The sequence below is a fragment of the Clarias gariepinus genome, chromosome 9 (assembly GCF_024256425.1).
Source record: "Clarias gariepinus isolate MV-2021 ecotype Netherlands chromosome 9, CGAR_prim_01v2, whole genome shotgun sequence".
Classification (NCBI taxonomy): domain Eukaryota; kingdom Metazoa; phylum Chordata; class Actinopteri; order Siluriformes; family Clariidae; genus Clarias; species Clarias gariepinus.
This window is the reverse complement of record NC_071108.1, coordinates 30,337,233-30,355,098: the sequence shown is the minus strand read 5'-3', so window position 1 is coordinate 30,355,098 and position 17,866 is coordinate 30,337,233. Positions and strand designations below refer to the sequence as shown.

Genomic DNA, 17,866 nt, shown 5'->3' with positions numbered 1-17,866 from the left:
TCACAACTTTACTTTATAATAAATAAGTCACAGCAACATCCTGGAAATGATATAAACATATTGTTAATAATGCTTGTTTAACGTAATGGGTGCACACAGTGAAGATCATTAGTTGAAGATTTGGATCTCCCAACACCAAAGTGCGGCTGCGGCGTGTAAAATGTTGATGGAGCGAGGTGTACGTTTCAACAGCACTTACATTAGGACCGTTACACACGGTGATGAGGTTGACAGATAAAGGGAGATAAGAGGTGGAAAAAAGAAAACAGATTGTTTTTTTTCTTTTCCAGGTTACGTGATGATGACTGGAGATGTGGAACTGAGAAAGGAATAAGGTTAAAAAACAACAACAATAACAACAACAACAACAATGGAACGTTACTAAAGCTGTTCGGTGTGGTCAGTGTTATATTATCAACATTATAATAAAAAAATATATTTAACTTAATACTTTCAATTCACAGTGCTGTAAGGTCTAAGATGCTGACTTTATTCACAGCATCTTAATACCAAGGAACATGTCATATTTAATTTTAAATAAATTAATTTATATAGCATTTGTAACAAAGGTCTTGACATTATTAATATTAATGTGCGACGTTTGGTGTTATGTGAGGTTTCTCTTTTAGGAAAGATTTCAAGATAAATTTCTACAAAAATTGAACAACTTGAAACCTTCCAAAGAACCTTTAAGGATCTTTTTTTTTTTTTTTTTTTTTTTGTAGCATAATGTCACATCATAGCCTTTTACTTGGTTACACTTATGACATCTAAATGTTTTACGAAACTATAATGCACTATATATTAGCTGAAAAGCCTCAGCGGAGGGTTCGATTAGGTTTAGTGAAACTCAAATCTAAAAATCAGCCTTTTAGTGTTTATTGCAGTCAATTTAGCGTACTAACATTGGTGGCTTCAACGCCCCTTAAGGGATTTCGGTGCCATACACCTGGGTTCTTAAGTGCTTCTCTCAGTTTCAATCAATAGCGCATACAGACACTGATGGAAACGTATTTTGGAGTCATTGTGAAGATCCTACAACCGAAACGAGACTCATAAAGAGAGCGTTGCGTGTTCGCGGGTTGTGAAAGGCTGCCCAAGCTGCGAAAGTATTGAATGCAGGCCAGGCTGAGTGGATGCATATCGGTCTTATAACTCGAACTCATCCATACAGGGTGTTAGAGAACGGCCAAAGATCCTCTCACACCTCCGTGACAGATTTCATGAAGTGGCCTCTAAAGGAGAAGAGAGAAAGAGGGATAGGACTTCTTTCCTTTCTTTCTTTCTCTGTAATGAAGGTGTGATGGTTTCACCTGAGAGAAGCTGGTAATAAGGACACGTGATGCGTTGTCGGCGCCACTCCACGCTGTGGACACACACACTTCAGTGCTGGTGTGTGGAAGTGTCATTTTGGCTGTTACTTAAAAAAAAAGAGAGAGAGAGAGAGAGAGAGAGAGTAGTCTCAAACGTCTTGAACCGACTGGACCCAGCAGATAGTCACTGCTGCTGGGTTCATAAAGTCGCATTCACAATATGAACCCTCTATTAACACACACTTATCTGTGCAAGAGGTATCATTTCCAATCGCACAGAAGATGACGGGTTCCTTTTGTAGTCTAGTTTTCTTCCACATGCTGTCTGAGGAGGATCTTGTCAATGAACATTTCATGTTACATGTGGTAATGGATGAAGCTAAAAGAAGGAAATTTAGAAATCAGGTTTAACACCAGAAAAAAGAAATAAAAAGTGGCCCAAGGCTTGAAGCGTGTGCAGTGCTGTCAGTATTAGCAGCTCAGGCTCGATGATTCAAACACTCGACCACGTTAAGTAGCTTATTAACACCTTCAAGGTGTTTGTCTAGTTAGAAACTACACACGATTCTACAATTATAGAGCATGAGCCGGAAAAATGCCGAAAAAAAAAAAAAAAGATGTATATAATTTCGGGATGACTTAAAGACCAAAAAACGGAATATAAAGTTAACAACGATGCATACAAGCGTGTGTCGGCTTTATAAATGTAGAAAAAGTATAAATCTGGAGATCTATTTAAAATCTGTGTGAATCTCGAATCAAACTCCAAAAGGTCAAAGTTGAGTCCTTCAGCTAGCCGACATCGGGCTAACCTCGTCAAGTTGCGAAGCGCATCCTAAAATTATGCATACGCTCTTTGATGTGGTTAAAATATCATTAATGTGTTGCTGAAAACACATGGCGTGCCTCGACAGGAAACGTAAGCTTGTCCGAGGTGTCATATATAAACGTTGCTAGCGGCTTCCTGTTGAAGACCCCACAGAGATCAAGAGAGTCCCGCCGAGCCCCACACCGAGCGCAGAGTCGAAGTGTTTGTCTTATGGTCTTTAGGAACTAGATAGATAGATAGATAGATAGATAGATGGATAGATAGACTTAACGTAAATGTGATAGCTGCCAAAGTTGCTAGTGCAATGCTAAACTATAAGAATATATATAAAAGCAGGTAACATTAAAGAAGAAAAAAGTGAAGAAAAGTTGATCTTAGATTAGCAAAGCATGGACATAATGCTGCTAATTGGATTTTTTTCCCCCTACGAATTTGTTACAGCTTTTAACGTAACGCCTAACATGCTATCATGGTTTCTAATAAACACATAAAACAAGATAAAACAAGGCCTGCAGCTTCTAAAACCTTTTTTTTTTTTATTCATTCTCCAAAAAAAAGCACATTTTAAGAATGTGAATTAAATATCTTTCTTGCCAAGCCGGTAGACTTACAGCGAGGTACACCATTTGGATACCATCAGTGCTCAATAGCTTAACAGCTGCCAATACACAGGCACTTCTGGGCCGTGATCAGACGGCTGTAGCCCTCCATAAAGCCCCCCCTGCCAGGGCCTGACGAGAAATCTCACACCTTTCACTAGCATTAGCCATGCAACGCTCCCTTTTGATGCTCTAATTGGCCACTTTCAGGCCTCAGGTACGAGCTATCAACAGAAATGAAAAGCTTGCCTATGTCTGGACATATGGTCTGCTGGAATTTCAAGTCAAATCAGCATCTGAAGGCACAGAAATTAGCACACAGTGTGTTTGGGGGAAAAAAAAAGGAGTGATTTAGGACGCACTGATTTAAAAACATTATCAAGGAACCCGTCGAGATTTGAGTTTATAAAACGTGTGATAATCAGAACTGAATAGGCGAATTCTAGCACGGTGCTAGAGATTACGTCGTTCCTTTAGGGGGTGAGCTGCACGTTTGACCTTGGGTGGATATAAATCGTAGCGTGCTTGCCAAAGAGAGCAAACAACAAATTGGCAGCACTTCATAAGAATCCTCTGGGAGTTGCTAATGGGCCCTAATGTCCTGCCTCAGGTCTGAGGGCTTTACACTCGGCTGGCCATTGCCTTTAACACGGCCTGCCTAACGCAGACGGGGTGGTCCAGTGGCAAAAGGATAACAGGCAGCATGTGCACGCTGAAGAAGAGCAACAGGAAAGAGAGAGAGAGAGAGAGAGAGAGAGAGAATTAATGAAACCCAAAACAGGACATTTAACATTTGTACATCACTTTTAACAACAGACTTATTTTTTTATTTTTTTGCTATAAAGCAGGTAGCAAAAATTATTGAAATGACGTCCAGATGTGTAAATTCCGCCATGAGCACAGAACAGGTTTTATCATCACAGCAGCTTTTTTTGGTAAAATTCAACAGTATTTTATAATGTTTTTAAATAAAACCTTTTAGGTTATCGTGCAGGACCGTCTACTGCACCAGAAAGTATAAAGTAAAGGAAAATTTAGATTAATGGAATTGGAGATTTCTCGTTTATACATACAAAGGGGCCCCTGCAAAATTTATACACACGTGAACAGTTGTTATCTTTGATCTTTTTTAAAACGTGAATTGAGTTATGGCAGCAACATCTTTTGAGGAAGTATGTTACCCTTAAAGATGTCAGCAGTCGCACCATCGCTGATTGACTCTTGACTGATTCTTGAGAAGAGACCCAAAGAAAACGGCAGAGGCACGCATTACTTCTAAGAAAACATCATACAATTTTGAAGTGTTATTGTAAATTTGTATAAAGGCTTCACAATGAGAAGAAATTGAAGCACCAGGCAGAGCAATGCATGTGGACATGCTGTTCATACAGTAGTTTGCCCAAATCAAGTGTGTCTGGATGCTAATGGTGAGCACTTTGGGCACCTAATGTGATTTTATAATTCAAACATGACTTACAGCTACACTTTGATGTTTATATAAATTCAGTGAAAATAAAAATGTGTGCCCTTTTAATGTGTTCAACTTTTTGGGTCCAAGTCCATCAGCAAGGCACATCTTGACTTTGTAATATTTATTTAAAAAAACACACCAAATCTATCAGATTGCAAGGGCATCCTCTGTGCCAGCCCTCTTCGGATTACTCCACAGATTTTCAATCGGATTCAGGTCTGGGATTTGGCTGGGCCATTCCAAAACTTTAATCTTCTTCTGGTGAAACCATTCTTTTGTTGATTTGGGTGTATGCTTTGGGTCGTTGTCATTCTTTCAGCTTTCTAGCAGAAGCCTAAAGGTTTTGTACCAACATTGACTTTTATTTGAAACTGTCCATAATTCCCTCCACCTTGACTAAGGCCCCAGTTCCAGGTGAAGGAAAAACAGCCCCAAAGCATGATGCTGCCACCACCATGCTTCACTGTGGGTATGGTGCTCTTATGGTGATGTGCAATGTTGTTTTTGTGCCAAACATGCCCATAATTTTTGGAATTATGGCTAAAAAGTTCAACCTTGGTTTCATCAGAGCATAACACGTTTTCCCTTACATGCTTTTGGGGGACTTCAAATGTGTTTTTGAAAAATTGCCAGAGCTTGCATGTTTTTCTTTAGCTTAGCCCATAGCCCAGACATATGAAGAATACAGGAGATTGTTGTCATGTGGACAAGTACAACGAAGCCAGAAAATCCTGTAGCTATATCTTTTCATTAATTTTAACAATGAAATCACTCTGATGCTTTGCTGTAAGATGCGACTAAGAAAATGTCAGGAAAAGCTTACTAGAACTACTGACCTTTATTTGGGTTTAATCAGATTGCAGGTGCACCTATTTAACACGACTTTAAACGTGATTGCTTAATTTACGTCTTATATTAGAGGGTGTGGACACTTATTCCACCACATTAGTTCAAGATTTCAGTTTGTTTTTCAACTGAGATGGTCCCAGCAGAACATGGCTGAGAACATCAGACCGCCTTTTGTGATGGCTTCCCATAGTTCATCCTGGTGTCAGTGGACACTCTGCAGCCCCATATGCAACAAACTGTGATGTAATGTGTTCCAACACCTTTCTATCAGAACCAGCCTTCACCTTTTAAGGGAATTTGTGTTATAGTAGGTCTTCTTCAACCCAGGTTCATGAGTTGTCCTTTCTTGGAGGACTTTTTATAGGTACTAACCACTGCAGACCAGAAACACCTCATTAGACCTGGCATTTTAGTGTTGCTCTGACCCAGTTGTCTAACCATAAAAATATGGCTCTTGTCAAAGTCACTTAAATACTTGTCCTATTTTTTGGCCCTGCTTCTAACACATCATCTTTAAGGGCTTAAGACAGTCAGTTCATGTTAATGTTCTTGTTATCAGCATTTTTTTTATCAGCATTCTGAACTTATTTTGACTGAAAGGCTAAAAGTAATCGACTTGACGGACAACTTGACACGTTATAGGGAAGCCATAAAGCTCGAAGTTCCCCATCCTGGAGATTTTCCTGTGGTGAAATATGTCCTGTACTGACTAAGAGTCTACACACAAACTTCCTAAAAACTACAACAGTTACAGTAACATGTGCCTCAGTGCAAGTTAAAGACCAACCTGAAACTCTTAATTTCCATGTTCGCTATATTCTACATAATTCTTGAGTATTACCTTCTTCAAATCAGTCATGTTGATTGATGGTATTTTGTTTCAACCAAAAATGGCCTCTGAAGTTAATCCACATCAGAACGTCACTCAGAACTAAACCACATCGTATTTTCTTTTTCATTTCTCTCTTTGCCCTGGTAAAGACTTTTTGTTCTGTAAATGTTAAAACCACTGATTATCAGCTGTAGCACATTGACAGGAAATCTATGATCTATGTACACACGAGATACTAATGTGTCTAAGATCCCTGATGATCTTCTACAGCTAATATAAACCATTCACACGACAAAGAGAAGTGTTATAAATTATAACAGGCTACTTCCTACAGTGACCACAAGCTAGCTAGCCTAGCTGAAATGCTAAGATGGTTAATGTTAATTTGTATTCAATCGAATTCCGTTATTGGTACTCTACACGTCAAGTACTGTACGTGTTAACTCCTACATTTCTTGTTGTGACTTAAACCACAACAATTCCAGCTGGTTAATTGTGTAATGCATAGCAGACAATTTACAATGCAGTGGTCACTCAAATCAGCCATACTTCTAATTATGATTAACTGAATTGCTTAATATGAATTTTAACAGATTGGTTAACATAAAAAGTCACAGCCGTCATAAATTGAAAATCTAGCTATGGAGACCAAACCTATTTTTAGTATCAGCTTTATTTCTGTTGTAAAGTGTGACATTTTAACATGGTGTTCCATGGGAATCGACTCGTTTTTGTAGCCAGCTGCACATTTTTGGCACTTCCATGTTGGGCTAGTTTTTAAAGAACTAATATGGACTAAATACTTTAAAGAAGAAAAAGAAGGACAGAAATCAGGGAAGGGTAAAAGTGTCATTAAGTGTTATTTTTGGTTTTGTGACGATTTTTAATGCAGCAAGTCAAAAAAAAAAAAAAAAAAGTCCTCGGTAGGACAAGTGTGAGCATAGAGAGGACAAGCTCCGTGCCCGTACCGTCCGTCCTTCACCAAGTTACATTCTCAGTACAAGCCCAAGCAGAGCCATACAAAAAAATTAAAAATAAAATAAAAAGCAACTACAACCACGCTCTTACAATGTAAAGAGAAATACAAACATCTCCAAACATGATCCATTTACAGGTAGTTTGGTCTGATGTGTTTAATGTCCATTCACATTTCAACTTTTTTTTTTTTCCACTTGACAAGCTTTTTCTTTATTTTGCAAAAACTATTATTTTTTATTCAATAACCAGAAAAATACAGGAGGGAATGAATCCATCCATTTGTAGAAAAACTACAGTTTAATAATTAAAAAAAAATCCAAAAGCACAACATTCGGCTGTTTAGGAAGGAGGTCCATATGATGTCCAGATGTTATGTGCAGGGGAAGGCTGAGCACAACACATCTTGTGCTTTCTGTTTTTCAAAAAATATATATACATTTCCTCTTTGAACATGCACGCAATGCTCTACAGCTTCTAATGCCACGTGTCCAGGATCATAGCAAGGTCTGTCTCAGTCAAAGTCATCAGTCCCACAAAAAAAAAAAAAACTCTCTCTTTCTTTGTTTAAAATATATACTGTATTACTGATGATGAGACCTTGACGTTGATATGATGCTGGACACTTGATTATGAGAAGCTGCACTGATTTAAAGCAAACTGACCGGATACCTTAGCGTGATTCGGTTACAGAAGTACATACTGTTGAAGATGAAAAACCTCTTCAGGGTTAGTGCTGGTGGCAGGACTCAAACCTGCGTGTTTAAAACTCAAACTCCCAGCTACGATTTATTACAAAAGAAATTTGCCATTGTAGACGTAACACGATTTCACATAACACATACATGAGTATAGTCATTACAAGAGCTTATTTGATCAAAAAAAATGTTTTGTCATGATTTAAAAAACAAAACAAAAATCCAATTATAAAAACGGGTGTTTCATAATAAGACTATCAAGTGGCTCACTTTGTGAACTCTTAAGATACACATAATTAGACTGTCAGTCAGAAATATACTTTGGTGAAAAACGTGTAGAAACTCTTTTAAAAATATGTAATTAGCGCTACAGGAAACTGTAAACTCATGCTGTTTTTGCACTGGACGTGTCACACAAGAAAGACAGCCAATGATCAAAGCGATAAGCTTCATTGAGGGTGACACAATATCCACCCTACAATCTCCACACACAAACACACACAAAATATACATATATATTTATATACGCACAAAATTCTGGCAGGGTTTTAGTGCTTGCATGCTTGCTTGCTTGACAGCATCAGAGCAAATATTCACGTCATGAGTTTAAGCACCTCATTCGATGTAAACTCACTTCGATTAAAGTCAAAACAAAAAGAAGAAAGGGAAAAGGAAAACACTTTCTGACCAAACGCTTCATGGGCTGTAATTATAAGTGCCTTGCATTAAACTGGCTGTGTGCATAGGACTGTTAAAGCCTCCGACGGGTGGGGTAAAGCTGGTCACACAAACTTTGCAGCATCACTGCAAAAAAAACAAAAACAAACAAAAAAAACCCTCGCCAATAGTGAGGAGAAAAAGACAACACAGTGTGCATGTAGCGAGAGGACATCATCGAGCGTTGAGGAAAAAGCCCTTTTGCGGAAATAACGTGCATACTGCTGCAGGATGACGGGATGGGGCGAAGTGCACAGATGCAAACGGTTCATAAAGTCTGAGACAAAAAGAACGAGCAAATAAACGAGTAAACAGAAAAACAAATAGGGTTTGAGAACTCAAATGTCCATCCAATCTTCCTCTTCGTCCGTCTCGCTTTCGAGGGACGACTCCTGGCTGGACGTCTCCTGTACCTCCAGCACCGGCTGAGTCAGAGTGTCCTTCTTCACGTTAGCTGCGGACTGAGACGCCAAGATCACGTTCTGGAACACAGACAGAGAGGAAGTGAAGTGTGAATCCTGTCCAAATCTGAGTCACTAAAATCAGACTCGACAGTTCGAGTGGAGAAGATGAGTTGTAGCTGCTGCTGACAAGAACTAATGTGTGTGAGAAACCTTCCACGGCGTAAATGTACCTTTAAATAAACAAAATGTATGCTGTATCATTCTTTAATGAATAAAAATGGATTCCTTTGCCAATCTGAGAAATCAGAATCACGCTCAACAGTAAGTCTGTTTCATGTTGCGTCACCTCACACACACACAAGTTTGTGCAGCATTAATACAGCTGTGTGACGTTACGGACTTACCTTGAGCCTCTGTTTGGTCTCCTCGGAGATGCTGCCTTTGGGGGAGAGCAGCGTTGGAGTCGGAGGCGTGACTGTGATCTCAGGGGGGAATTTGGTGGCTGTGGAGGGGATGAGCAGCTTGGGCATGTTGGGAGGGATTCTGGAGCGGATCCGGCTTGCGTCGCCCTGCTTCGACTGATCCGCGCTTTCTGCACCAGAAAAGAAAGGAAAAAAAAAAAGACACTCGTTATGAAAATTAAGTTTAAATGATTATGACTGGCACTGTTATTATTCTACTGTATAATAAAAATACAAAGGGGTTTTTAGATAGAACAGCTTTTTATTACATTTAAATATTGTGGCTACTGTACATCCCGTTTCTAAATGTTTCATGTCTAAATGTTTAAAAACACTTATATGTCGATTTTTGTCTATAAACAAATAAAACATGAGAATCTATACAGTATTCCAACGGCAAACACACATACACAAGTTACCAGTGTCGGTGTGTGTTGAGCAGGTTGCAGCTTCCTGACTGCTCCACTCCTGTGTGTTGTGACTCTGGGACACTGTGGCCATCTTCATCTGCTGACACAAATGAGACTCCTGCTGTCTGTATGCCAGACCTTCTGGGGCTGAGGCTTCTCTGTCTACTGGTACACACACACACACACACACACACACACACACATACTGTCATTTATAATTACATCACTGTCAAATAGTCATACATTGTTTCTACACTGCATTTAAGAACCATCTAGTAAATCATCTTTGGTGGACAGTTGAACGCAGGCGTCACTAGATGGAGGACCACAAAACAAGTAACGCTTTTCTGATGAATGAGAATAGTTAATATACCGGTAATCTAGTAAAGGTGGGCGTGGCTATACACATCACTCAAATTAAATAATATTTGCGCAATGAGATTACCACACATCACACAAACAGCTGTGCGAGGCTTCAATCACACGCAAAAGTAGGAATAATAATTGGAACGGCCATAATAGTGCTGTACTGATCAACAATCTAATCCTAAGCGAAGTCACTCACCAACTGGAGCATTAAAGTGTGTGTGAGGGCAGTGACAGTGTATTTATTATTCAAAGAGGGAAAGACATGTCAGTATTTACAGTGACTTTCATCATGTAGCACTTTTCATAAGTAGATTTAATGGCTAACTAATGTGAATTATACTGAACTGCTCATAGTGAAACAGAAATAGAAACACAATCATAAATGCAGCACAATCCTGCTTTATATTCACTATATTCTTTTATAGGGGGTCAATATCATTATCAATAATGATTCTTTTTGCACTTTCTTCACTTAATATTTTTACTTTTTATACTTAATTTATATATTTTTTGCTTTTCTTCTTTTCCAGTAGTTTCCTTCTCTAGTTTTATTTGACTGCACAGTTAAGGGTGTCTGTTGTATTCTCTCTTAACAAGGTGAGTGTTCTTATGAATATAAATAATAATTTATTGTTTTGTGGATGATTAAACTCCATACAAATTGTGATTTTCTTTGTCCTTTGACCAATGACCATAATGTTAGAATCTCGTTCAAACTTTTCTGAAAAGTTTGCAGCCAGGGCGGGTGTCCGAGGTGAGGCCGTGTAAAATACCTGAACTGAGAGCTGTTATGACAGAGCAACCAGAGTCCTTTCATATTCATTCACAGCTCAGCAACGTGTAAAAAAAGATTTACTAAAGATTGATGTTTGTATAATGATGTTACTGAAATACCAATACAGATAGGAATAAGATGACCACTAGGTGGCCCCTGGCTCCATCCTCCTCATGGGCCTAAACATGTGAAGTTCAAGACATTGAAAAAGATTCTGGAACAAAAGTTTAAAAGTGGATGAAATTTCTGATCTTGTCACTTGATATAGAAAAGGTTTTTCCTGTTTTATTTTATTACAACTTGGCCATCCATATGAATGTTATAAAATGGACTTAACGAAATAATCCGAATGTTTCATTGTATGTTGTCAGTGTAAATACATCATACACCCGGGCTGAAAGGGCTTCTTAGACGGCAACACCATGACGCTCTTCAAACAGGTCAAAGACAAAGTTTTGTAGAAGTATGGATGATGGATGGGTTATAAAAACATCTCAATCTTTAAACATCCGAAAAAGCAGCATTAAATGAATTCTAACAAAATATAAAGAAAATGGCACCATGACAAACCGGACACAAGACGCCCACCAAAACTCTCAAACCAGGCAAGGAGGGAATTAACCAGAGATGGATCACTTTAGGCTTTATATATTCCACTAACCAAACACTTGTTTTTTTTTTTTTTTAAAGATGGAAATAGAACTTTTTGGCCTTAATGGGAAATGACAACCCAACAACACCCACCCCATTCCCGAAGTGAAACATGGTGGTGCCTGTTTTTCCTCAGTTTTTCCAGAATGGCAATAATTCCAGGGCTATTCTTAAGTAAAACCTGTTTCAGTATACCAGAGGTTTGACACTGGTAGGGACTGTAATAGTTCCACGTTCAAGACCACAACCCCAAACATTCTTCTACATCTACACTCGAGTGGTTTAAAGGGAATCATTCAAACGTCTTGGCACTGCGTATCTTAGTCTAGTTGAGATTTTGTCGCATTCCCTCAAGATTACTGCTAAAGCAACGCAGCCAATCTAACAAAGTTGAGAGGAAAAAAAACGATTCGGTTATATGCATCATGATTTATTAGTATCATAATAAATACATTTTACAGGCACAGCATCCCATGTGGTACAAGCCAATTATTTCCTAGGTTTGTTTAGAATTGCAATAGAATCTAAAAAAATAAATGGATGAATAAAATTTTAGATTGGGACATTCATTAAATTGTGAAGTTTACAAAATCGCAATACAAATCGAATTAGCACCACGGTGTCTTGATAATATTGGTGATTCCCGTCTCTACTGTACAACTAGCACTATTGTAAGATTTCGTCAACGCATGCCTGGGCTGAGGAATATGACATCACAGTAGCAAAACGTATCAACTATATTATCAAAATGCTACTGAACCAAAATATTAATCACAGTAATAAGTGGCTGCTTGAATATTAAATAAGGAAGAAATAATACTGAGGTGTTTTCTTATGAGATGATGATAAATGGTGGGGTGGTGTAAGTTACTGTCATCAACCCAAAGTATTTCATCCCTAATGTTATAAATTTCTTGTCTTTCCTTTTTCTTACTGTGAAATAATTTTAAAGTGGGTTGAATTAAATTGTACAAAAACACAAAAGAAAAACTTAAATCACTGATCATACTGTACGTACGACCCTGTTTAAATGTAATCGTATGATGACAGCAGCTGTAATTATTTGTGTTCCTGTCTCATTTCGAATAAGCTTGGCAAACGCACTTACAAATACTCAGTGAAAACACGTACTACGCAGCATGTGTCATGGATACTTACAAACGCCTAATGTAATATCCCACTCCGTTTCCATCTCTGTTTCCTTAGCAACGGAGCGTGGAGCTCAGAGCACCACGGCTGCTCTCTCAGGGAGACTCTCCTCACTCTCATATGCACGTATGCACTATTCACGTGTGTGTGTGTGTGTGTATGGGGGGTGTCTGGTAGAGTGTTAAATAAGACATGGTAATGTGAAACTAGTACTTGCTCGTCTTCAGAATTTGACAAAAACTTGAATCCATTCTTTTAGTACATAATCGCATCCATTAAAAATAAAAAGAGGTGGAGCTGGATAAAAAGAGGTGGATCATACATGTAGAAAAACTTTATAATGTGTTATCATTATTATTATTTTCGTACCTGTGTGGTGTAAAAACGCCACGCCTGCTATTGGCTGGCTGGGTGTCGTCCGGGGCGGTGCCTGGTCCTGCTGGCCCTGAGGCGGGCAATACATCTGCGTCGGCGTGCCGGCTGTATGAGAGTGCGAGTGTGTGTGAAGAGGCCGTGGATTCTTGCTCAGCTTGGCCTCATGCTCTTGAGCAGGTAGCGTTTGGGCGTGTGTGTGGAGACATGGCGTGGAGACGGAAGCAGGGAAGAAGATGTCTCTGTGGTCTTTACTGGCCTTAGGGGTGATTGGTGTGTCACTGGAATTCTGGGAAAGCACAAGAAACGAATAATCGCCTGCTTTAGACTGCAATCGAAAAGGATTTGCATCATCAGATCATCAGAGAGAAAGAGAGAGAGAGAAAACAAATCTGTGCCTTCAGCGTGAAAGCATTCATGCTGAATATATTTATAATCATTAGCAAATCAAAAAAACAAACAAAAAAAAAAACTGATAAAAACATGCAAATTACTAAAAATACGAACCAGTAATGCTGCAAAGTTCTTAAATCTGATTGGTCAGATGATGATTCATTTACTACTGTATAACAACAGGCTGGTATTAATGTTCTTGTTTGTCTAACACTATAAGATACAGTGAGGGTACAGCTGCTATAACCTTAGCGATATAGGGAAATGTCTTGTTTCGCAGCTTGTCACGACAGCAATAGCAACAGCAGATGCAGCTATAAATGGATGAAATGTACAGTATACTGGTTAAGTAATCGACTACAGTGTAGTAAAAAAAATAACTGCTTCACCTCAGACATCACATCACATGACTGTGTTGTTGATTATTTTTCCTACATCAGCACAGCGTGTTACTTCATGCCTTTTTAAAACAATAATCTAAACTACACTTAAAAACAAACTGCAGTTCGACATTATGTAAGCTCACCTTGAAATAAATGACTTTTACAGTAGAAAATTAACTACATACTGTAAGACAGACATTACTAACGCCGCCATCAACTAAATGCATCATATTTTCTAATGATTACGCTATAATCTAAAATAATGTCAAATCTAAAAACAAGATAGACGCTTTCATTTCCATAACCGGGTCGGATTAAACCACTTCCTAAAGGTGATAACGAACTGCCCATGTTGTCAAAAATAACCTGCTGAAGCGAATACAAACTTTTCACTCAAAAACAACCAATCAGCTTTGACTGTGCGGCCTACCTGTGTGCTTCTCCTTCATCGAGTCCCAGCACATTGCCTCAACAAACAACACACAGGCGAATTAGTACCAGGCCCCTGAGGCTGTGTGCGTGTGTGTGCGCATGTGTAACAGGGGGAATGTGTGTCTTTAGAGGAGCGCAAACAAGCCCGACAACAACAGGACCGGTCGTTGCCCTGGTAACCAAGGCTGAACTCAACCAATAGCCGATCAAACGACCACGCGCTTGATTTGTTTTTTTTTTTCTTCCTGTTCTGTTTTTCCTCCCCCTTTTCCGACTTTCACGCTCTGACTACATAACAGAAGTATGAGCTTTAGTGATAACCAGTATGGGAGTGTGGGAACAACACACACTGGCTGAAATACAAACACTAATCCAAAAGGCACCAAAAATTTTTTAAGCAGATTTGTTTGAGTCAGTTTTAGTCTTTTAATTCATTTTTATTTTTTTTTTACATGGGAGTCGCAAAGCATTAGAGAAAACAGAAGCGAACACAACAGCTGTGGTGTTACTCGTGTTTAGCCACTAGAGGGCCCGGGAGCTAAACTCACAGACCAGAGAAAGTGATTTATAGGAACCTAGATTTGAAATGAGGCTGAATCTCTAAAACTTTACAGCAAAGACGTTGCATTAGAATGATCCGATTTGGTTCATGGTACAGAGACAAATGTGGAGCAATGCTATACCCATCTCCTTCACCAGCCTGTTACTATGGAGACAGTAAAGGTGGAGGCATCGTGGCTGTGTTTTCATGCTTACATAATCATTATCAGGTCAGAAACTTGACAATGATGTAATGTACTAATACTCATGTATGTAGGCGAACTGATATGATTCAGTGTGTCGTATAAACAAAACATCTCTAAAGGACAACAAAGATCTGCAAATATGAGCACACGACAGGACAAGCTTACATATTTCATGACAGTTTACTTTGATTTGAAGGAAGACCTTCATAACACAATCATCATTTGTATTCAAAAACGCTCTAGGATTTATGCAAGATATGTAAAAATTGAGATGTTTATTTAGTTTTTTGTTTGTGCCTAAGGCAGGAACAACACTAGATACAAGTCTTAGTCTGTTTAATACTTCTGTTGTATCTGTCCGTTTTTGTGTTGCTGCCTAGATGTATTACTTCGCTGTTATCAACACATTCAAAAATCATCCACACGTCTTCTCACCTTTTGGGAGGTAGCTACTTTAAAAGTACCCCTATTATGCCATTTTAAAGCTTGCTAATATTGATTTATGAGTCTCTTAAAACAGGTTTACATGTATGCAAGGTCAAAAAACACTTTGGCTTTCTCTAATTTTTATTTTTAATTTTTTACTCCATTTCTAAATGATTCGTAAACGACTCGTATGAAGCAGGTCGAAGATTCAGTCTGTCTAAATCCCTCCTTTCCGTAAGCCCTCACTGTTGTGATTGGTCAGATGGCGCGGTTGAAACGGTTGAAGTGGCACATCAACAAGAAACTGTTTCACAAGCACGACTGGAGCAGGACGTTTCTCAGTGGTAAGTGTCATATGTTAACAAGAGTGTGGTAACGTTAATTGTAAGATGGCGGGCAAGTTGTAAGCGACATAGAACGTGGGTGGACATTATGCAAATATGTTACTTAGTGACCTGGATCCGTAACAGAGAAAGATTCGAATTGCTAACGACTCGTTTAGCCGAATGTGAGCCACCTCTTTTTTTTAATAGACAAAAACTTTATTTATTGCGCACTGTCAGCGTCACAACATTGCAGATAGTTTATGTTCACATACAGCTACATGACACAGTGCATGAAAGATCATATTTAAAAACGCATAATAGGGGCACTTTAAACAGGAACATAAATACGGAAGTACTTCAACTGTAGCAATAAAAAAGTCATCTTTTTTTTTTTTTGCATGCATAACATCTGATGAGGTAAATTACTGCCAAAAACAAAATGAAAATGAAATGAAATTAATTTTTGTTTTAATTTAAATGTAAATGAAAACGCTCCAATATTCACTCTTTCACAATGTGCGTCTTTGAATACATGCCAGCAAGAAAGAAAAACCTCCACAGATGTGATTATCTGGTCATTCAGTACATTCAAGTCGTCAGCTGACTTTATTTTGCTGCCACATATTTAAGTGACTTAAACATCATGATTTCAAGTATTTATTATATTTATTCTGTGCAAGCTTTTGTACTTTTATTGGCCAATAATCTGAAACGATATTTTTTTTCATCCAGGAAAAGATCCTTATCAATCTCACTTATTTACAAACTAAAATTCCAACCGGAAAAAAAATAGAGGTCTTGAAGTCTTCAGGGTGAAGAGGTTTGTTTCTTGGTTACATAACGAGTCTCTTTTTTTTCGTAACTTCAAGAGAAAATATAGTTGCAAGCAACGATGACGGGCCCAAGCATCCTGTGCCATTGCCACCCGTGGGGCACCGCACAACCTGCATGTTATTTGAGTGTGTTAAGACCTCGAAAAAGCCATTGCCACCCGGTTGCACCGCACAACTTGCACAGGTCACACACTATATAGGGCTGATGTCAGTTTGGGCCCTAAATATTTGTTGAGTGCGTTAGTGTGTGTCTGGGTTAGTGTGCGTGTAAGGGTTAGAGTGTGCAAGAGTGAGGAAGAGAGGTGTGTTTGTGTGTTTGTTTGTGTGTGACGTGTGAATCTGTCAGTCTGTGTGCGATGAGTAAATGTGTTTGCTCATTTTTCTGTGTGTGGTGTGTGAGTCTGTGTGTTAACATTAGTATTTATTAGTGTGTATGTATGTGTGCATGTGTGTGTGCATGTGTGTGATGTACGATTGTGTGTGTGTGTGTGTGTGTGTGTGAGATGTGTTTGTGTGCGAGTGTTAACATTTTTGATGTGTACGTGTGTTCAATAGGCTGCAGATGCTGGAAAGTAAGCCTCACACGATGATGTAACTCAGTGTGATGTCACTGAACATGATGTCACTCAATATAATGTCACACAAAGTTGTTAATCATTTTTCAGCGTAGGTTTAAGACATTATCATGGCTGACCCATATGAGATTTTAAAAATCCTTTCGCAATTGTGCGTCCTCAATGTCTTTAGATCACATCGGCCCGGTTTGGTGATGATCGTATAAATGCCCTAGGAAGAGTATATCAAAACCCATTGGGTGCATTTTGCGAAAATAACCGGCCTCTTGTTGCGTTGAGCCCAAGACATGCGAAAGATTTTCGGTACAGTGAGCTCTAAATGTGAACCGAGTTTCGTGTGCCTACATGAAAGTGTGTATGAGCTATCCAAAAAAATCTCGCGTGGGGGCCCCTGAGGGCCCGGGGCCACGCAACTCTCAGGCATCCTAATGGCAGCAGATTCCAACCTGTCTGACAATTTTCATGAGTTTTTGAATATGTCAAGACCCCCGAAAAGCCCAAATGGTTAAAAAAAAAATTTATACAGTATAATAATCCTTTGGAAAACAAGAGGGTCCTATAAAAAACAAGCTTAGTGCTGTTATAATGCAATTGATAAGAACTATTTAATTTTCTTTTAATTTGCGGTTAAGGAATAAGTGAAACACCCTAAAATTTTGTCCAAAAACATACACCTTCATTTGGACTTTAATACTGATTCTCAAGAGGTATAAACTGTTATTTAAATCCATCGCCCGCATCACCAACTTTTTCTTTCAATTCTCCCTTCACGAATGTCTCCTAACAGTCCAAAGCATTCACGATGACATTAAGCTTAACGGTGACAAACACAGTAAATAAAGCCTCCTCCGCTTCGCCGACTCCCACTGCAAAACTCA

At 38.8% G+C, this 17,866-nt stretch overlaps 1 protein-coding gene across 7 annotated transcripts in view; it reads right to left on the bottom strand.

The window, feature by feature from the left end:
• Nucleotides 1-6,548: 6,548 nt before the first annotated feature.
• The window catches only part of cabin1 (calcineurin binding protein 1), a 70,251-nt gene continuing 58,933 nt past the window's right edge, over nucleotides 6,549-17,866 (bottom strand). For 5 of the 7 annotated variants that reach the window (XM_053503262.1, XM_053503261.1, XM_053503266.1 and 2 more), the window contains 4 exons: nucleotides 12,872-13,163; nucleotides 9,568-9,723; nucleotides 9,092-9,279; nucleotides 6,549-8,765 (listed from right to left, as the gene is read on the bottom strand). In XM_053503262.1, coding sequence (XP_053359237.1) covers nucleotides 8,622-8,765; nucleotides 9,092-9,279; nucleotides 9,568-9,723; nucleotides 12,872-13,163 — 780 coding nt within the window. In that variant the 3' untranslated portion in view covers nucleotides 6,549-8,621. The remainder of the gene's footprint in view (nucleotides 8,766-9,091; nucleotides 9,280-9,567; nucleotides 9,724-12,871; nucleotides 13,164-17,866) is intronic. The other 2 variants (XM_053503263.1, XM_053503265.1) reach the window with 1 other exon arrangement.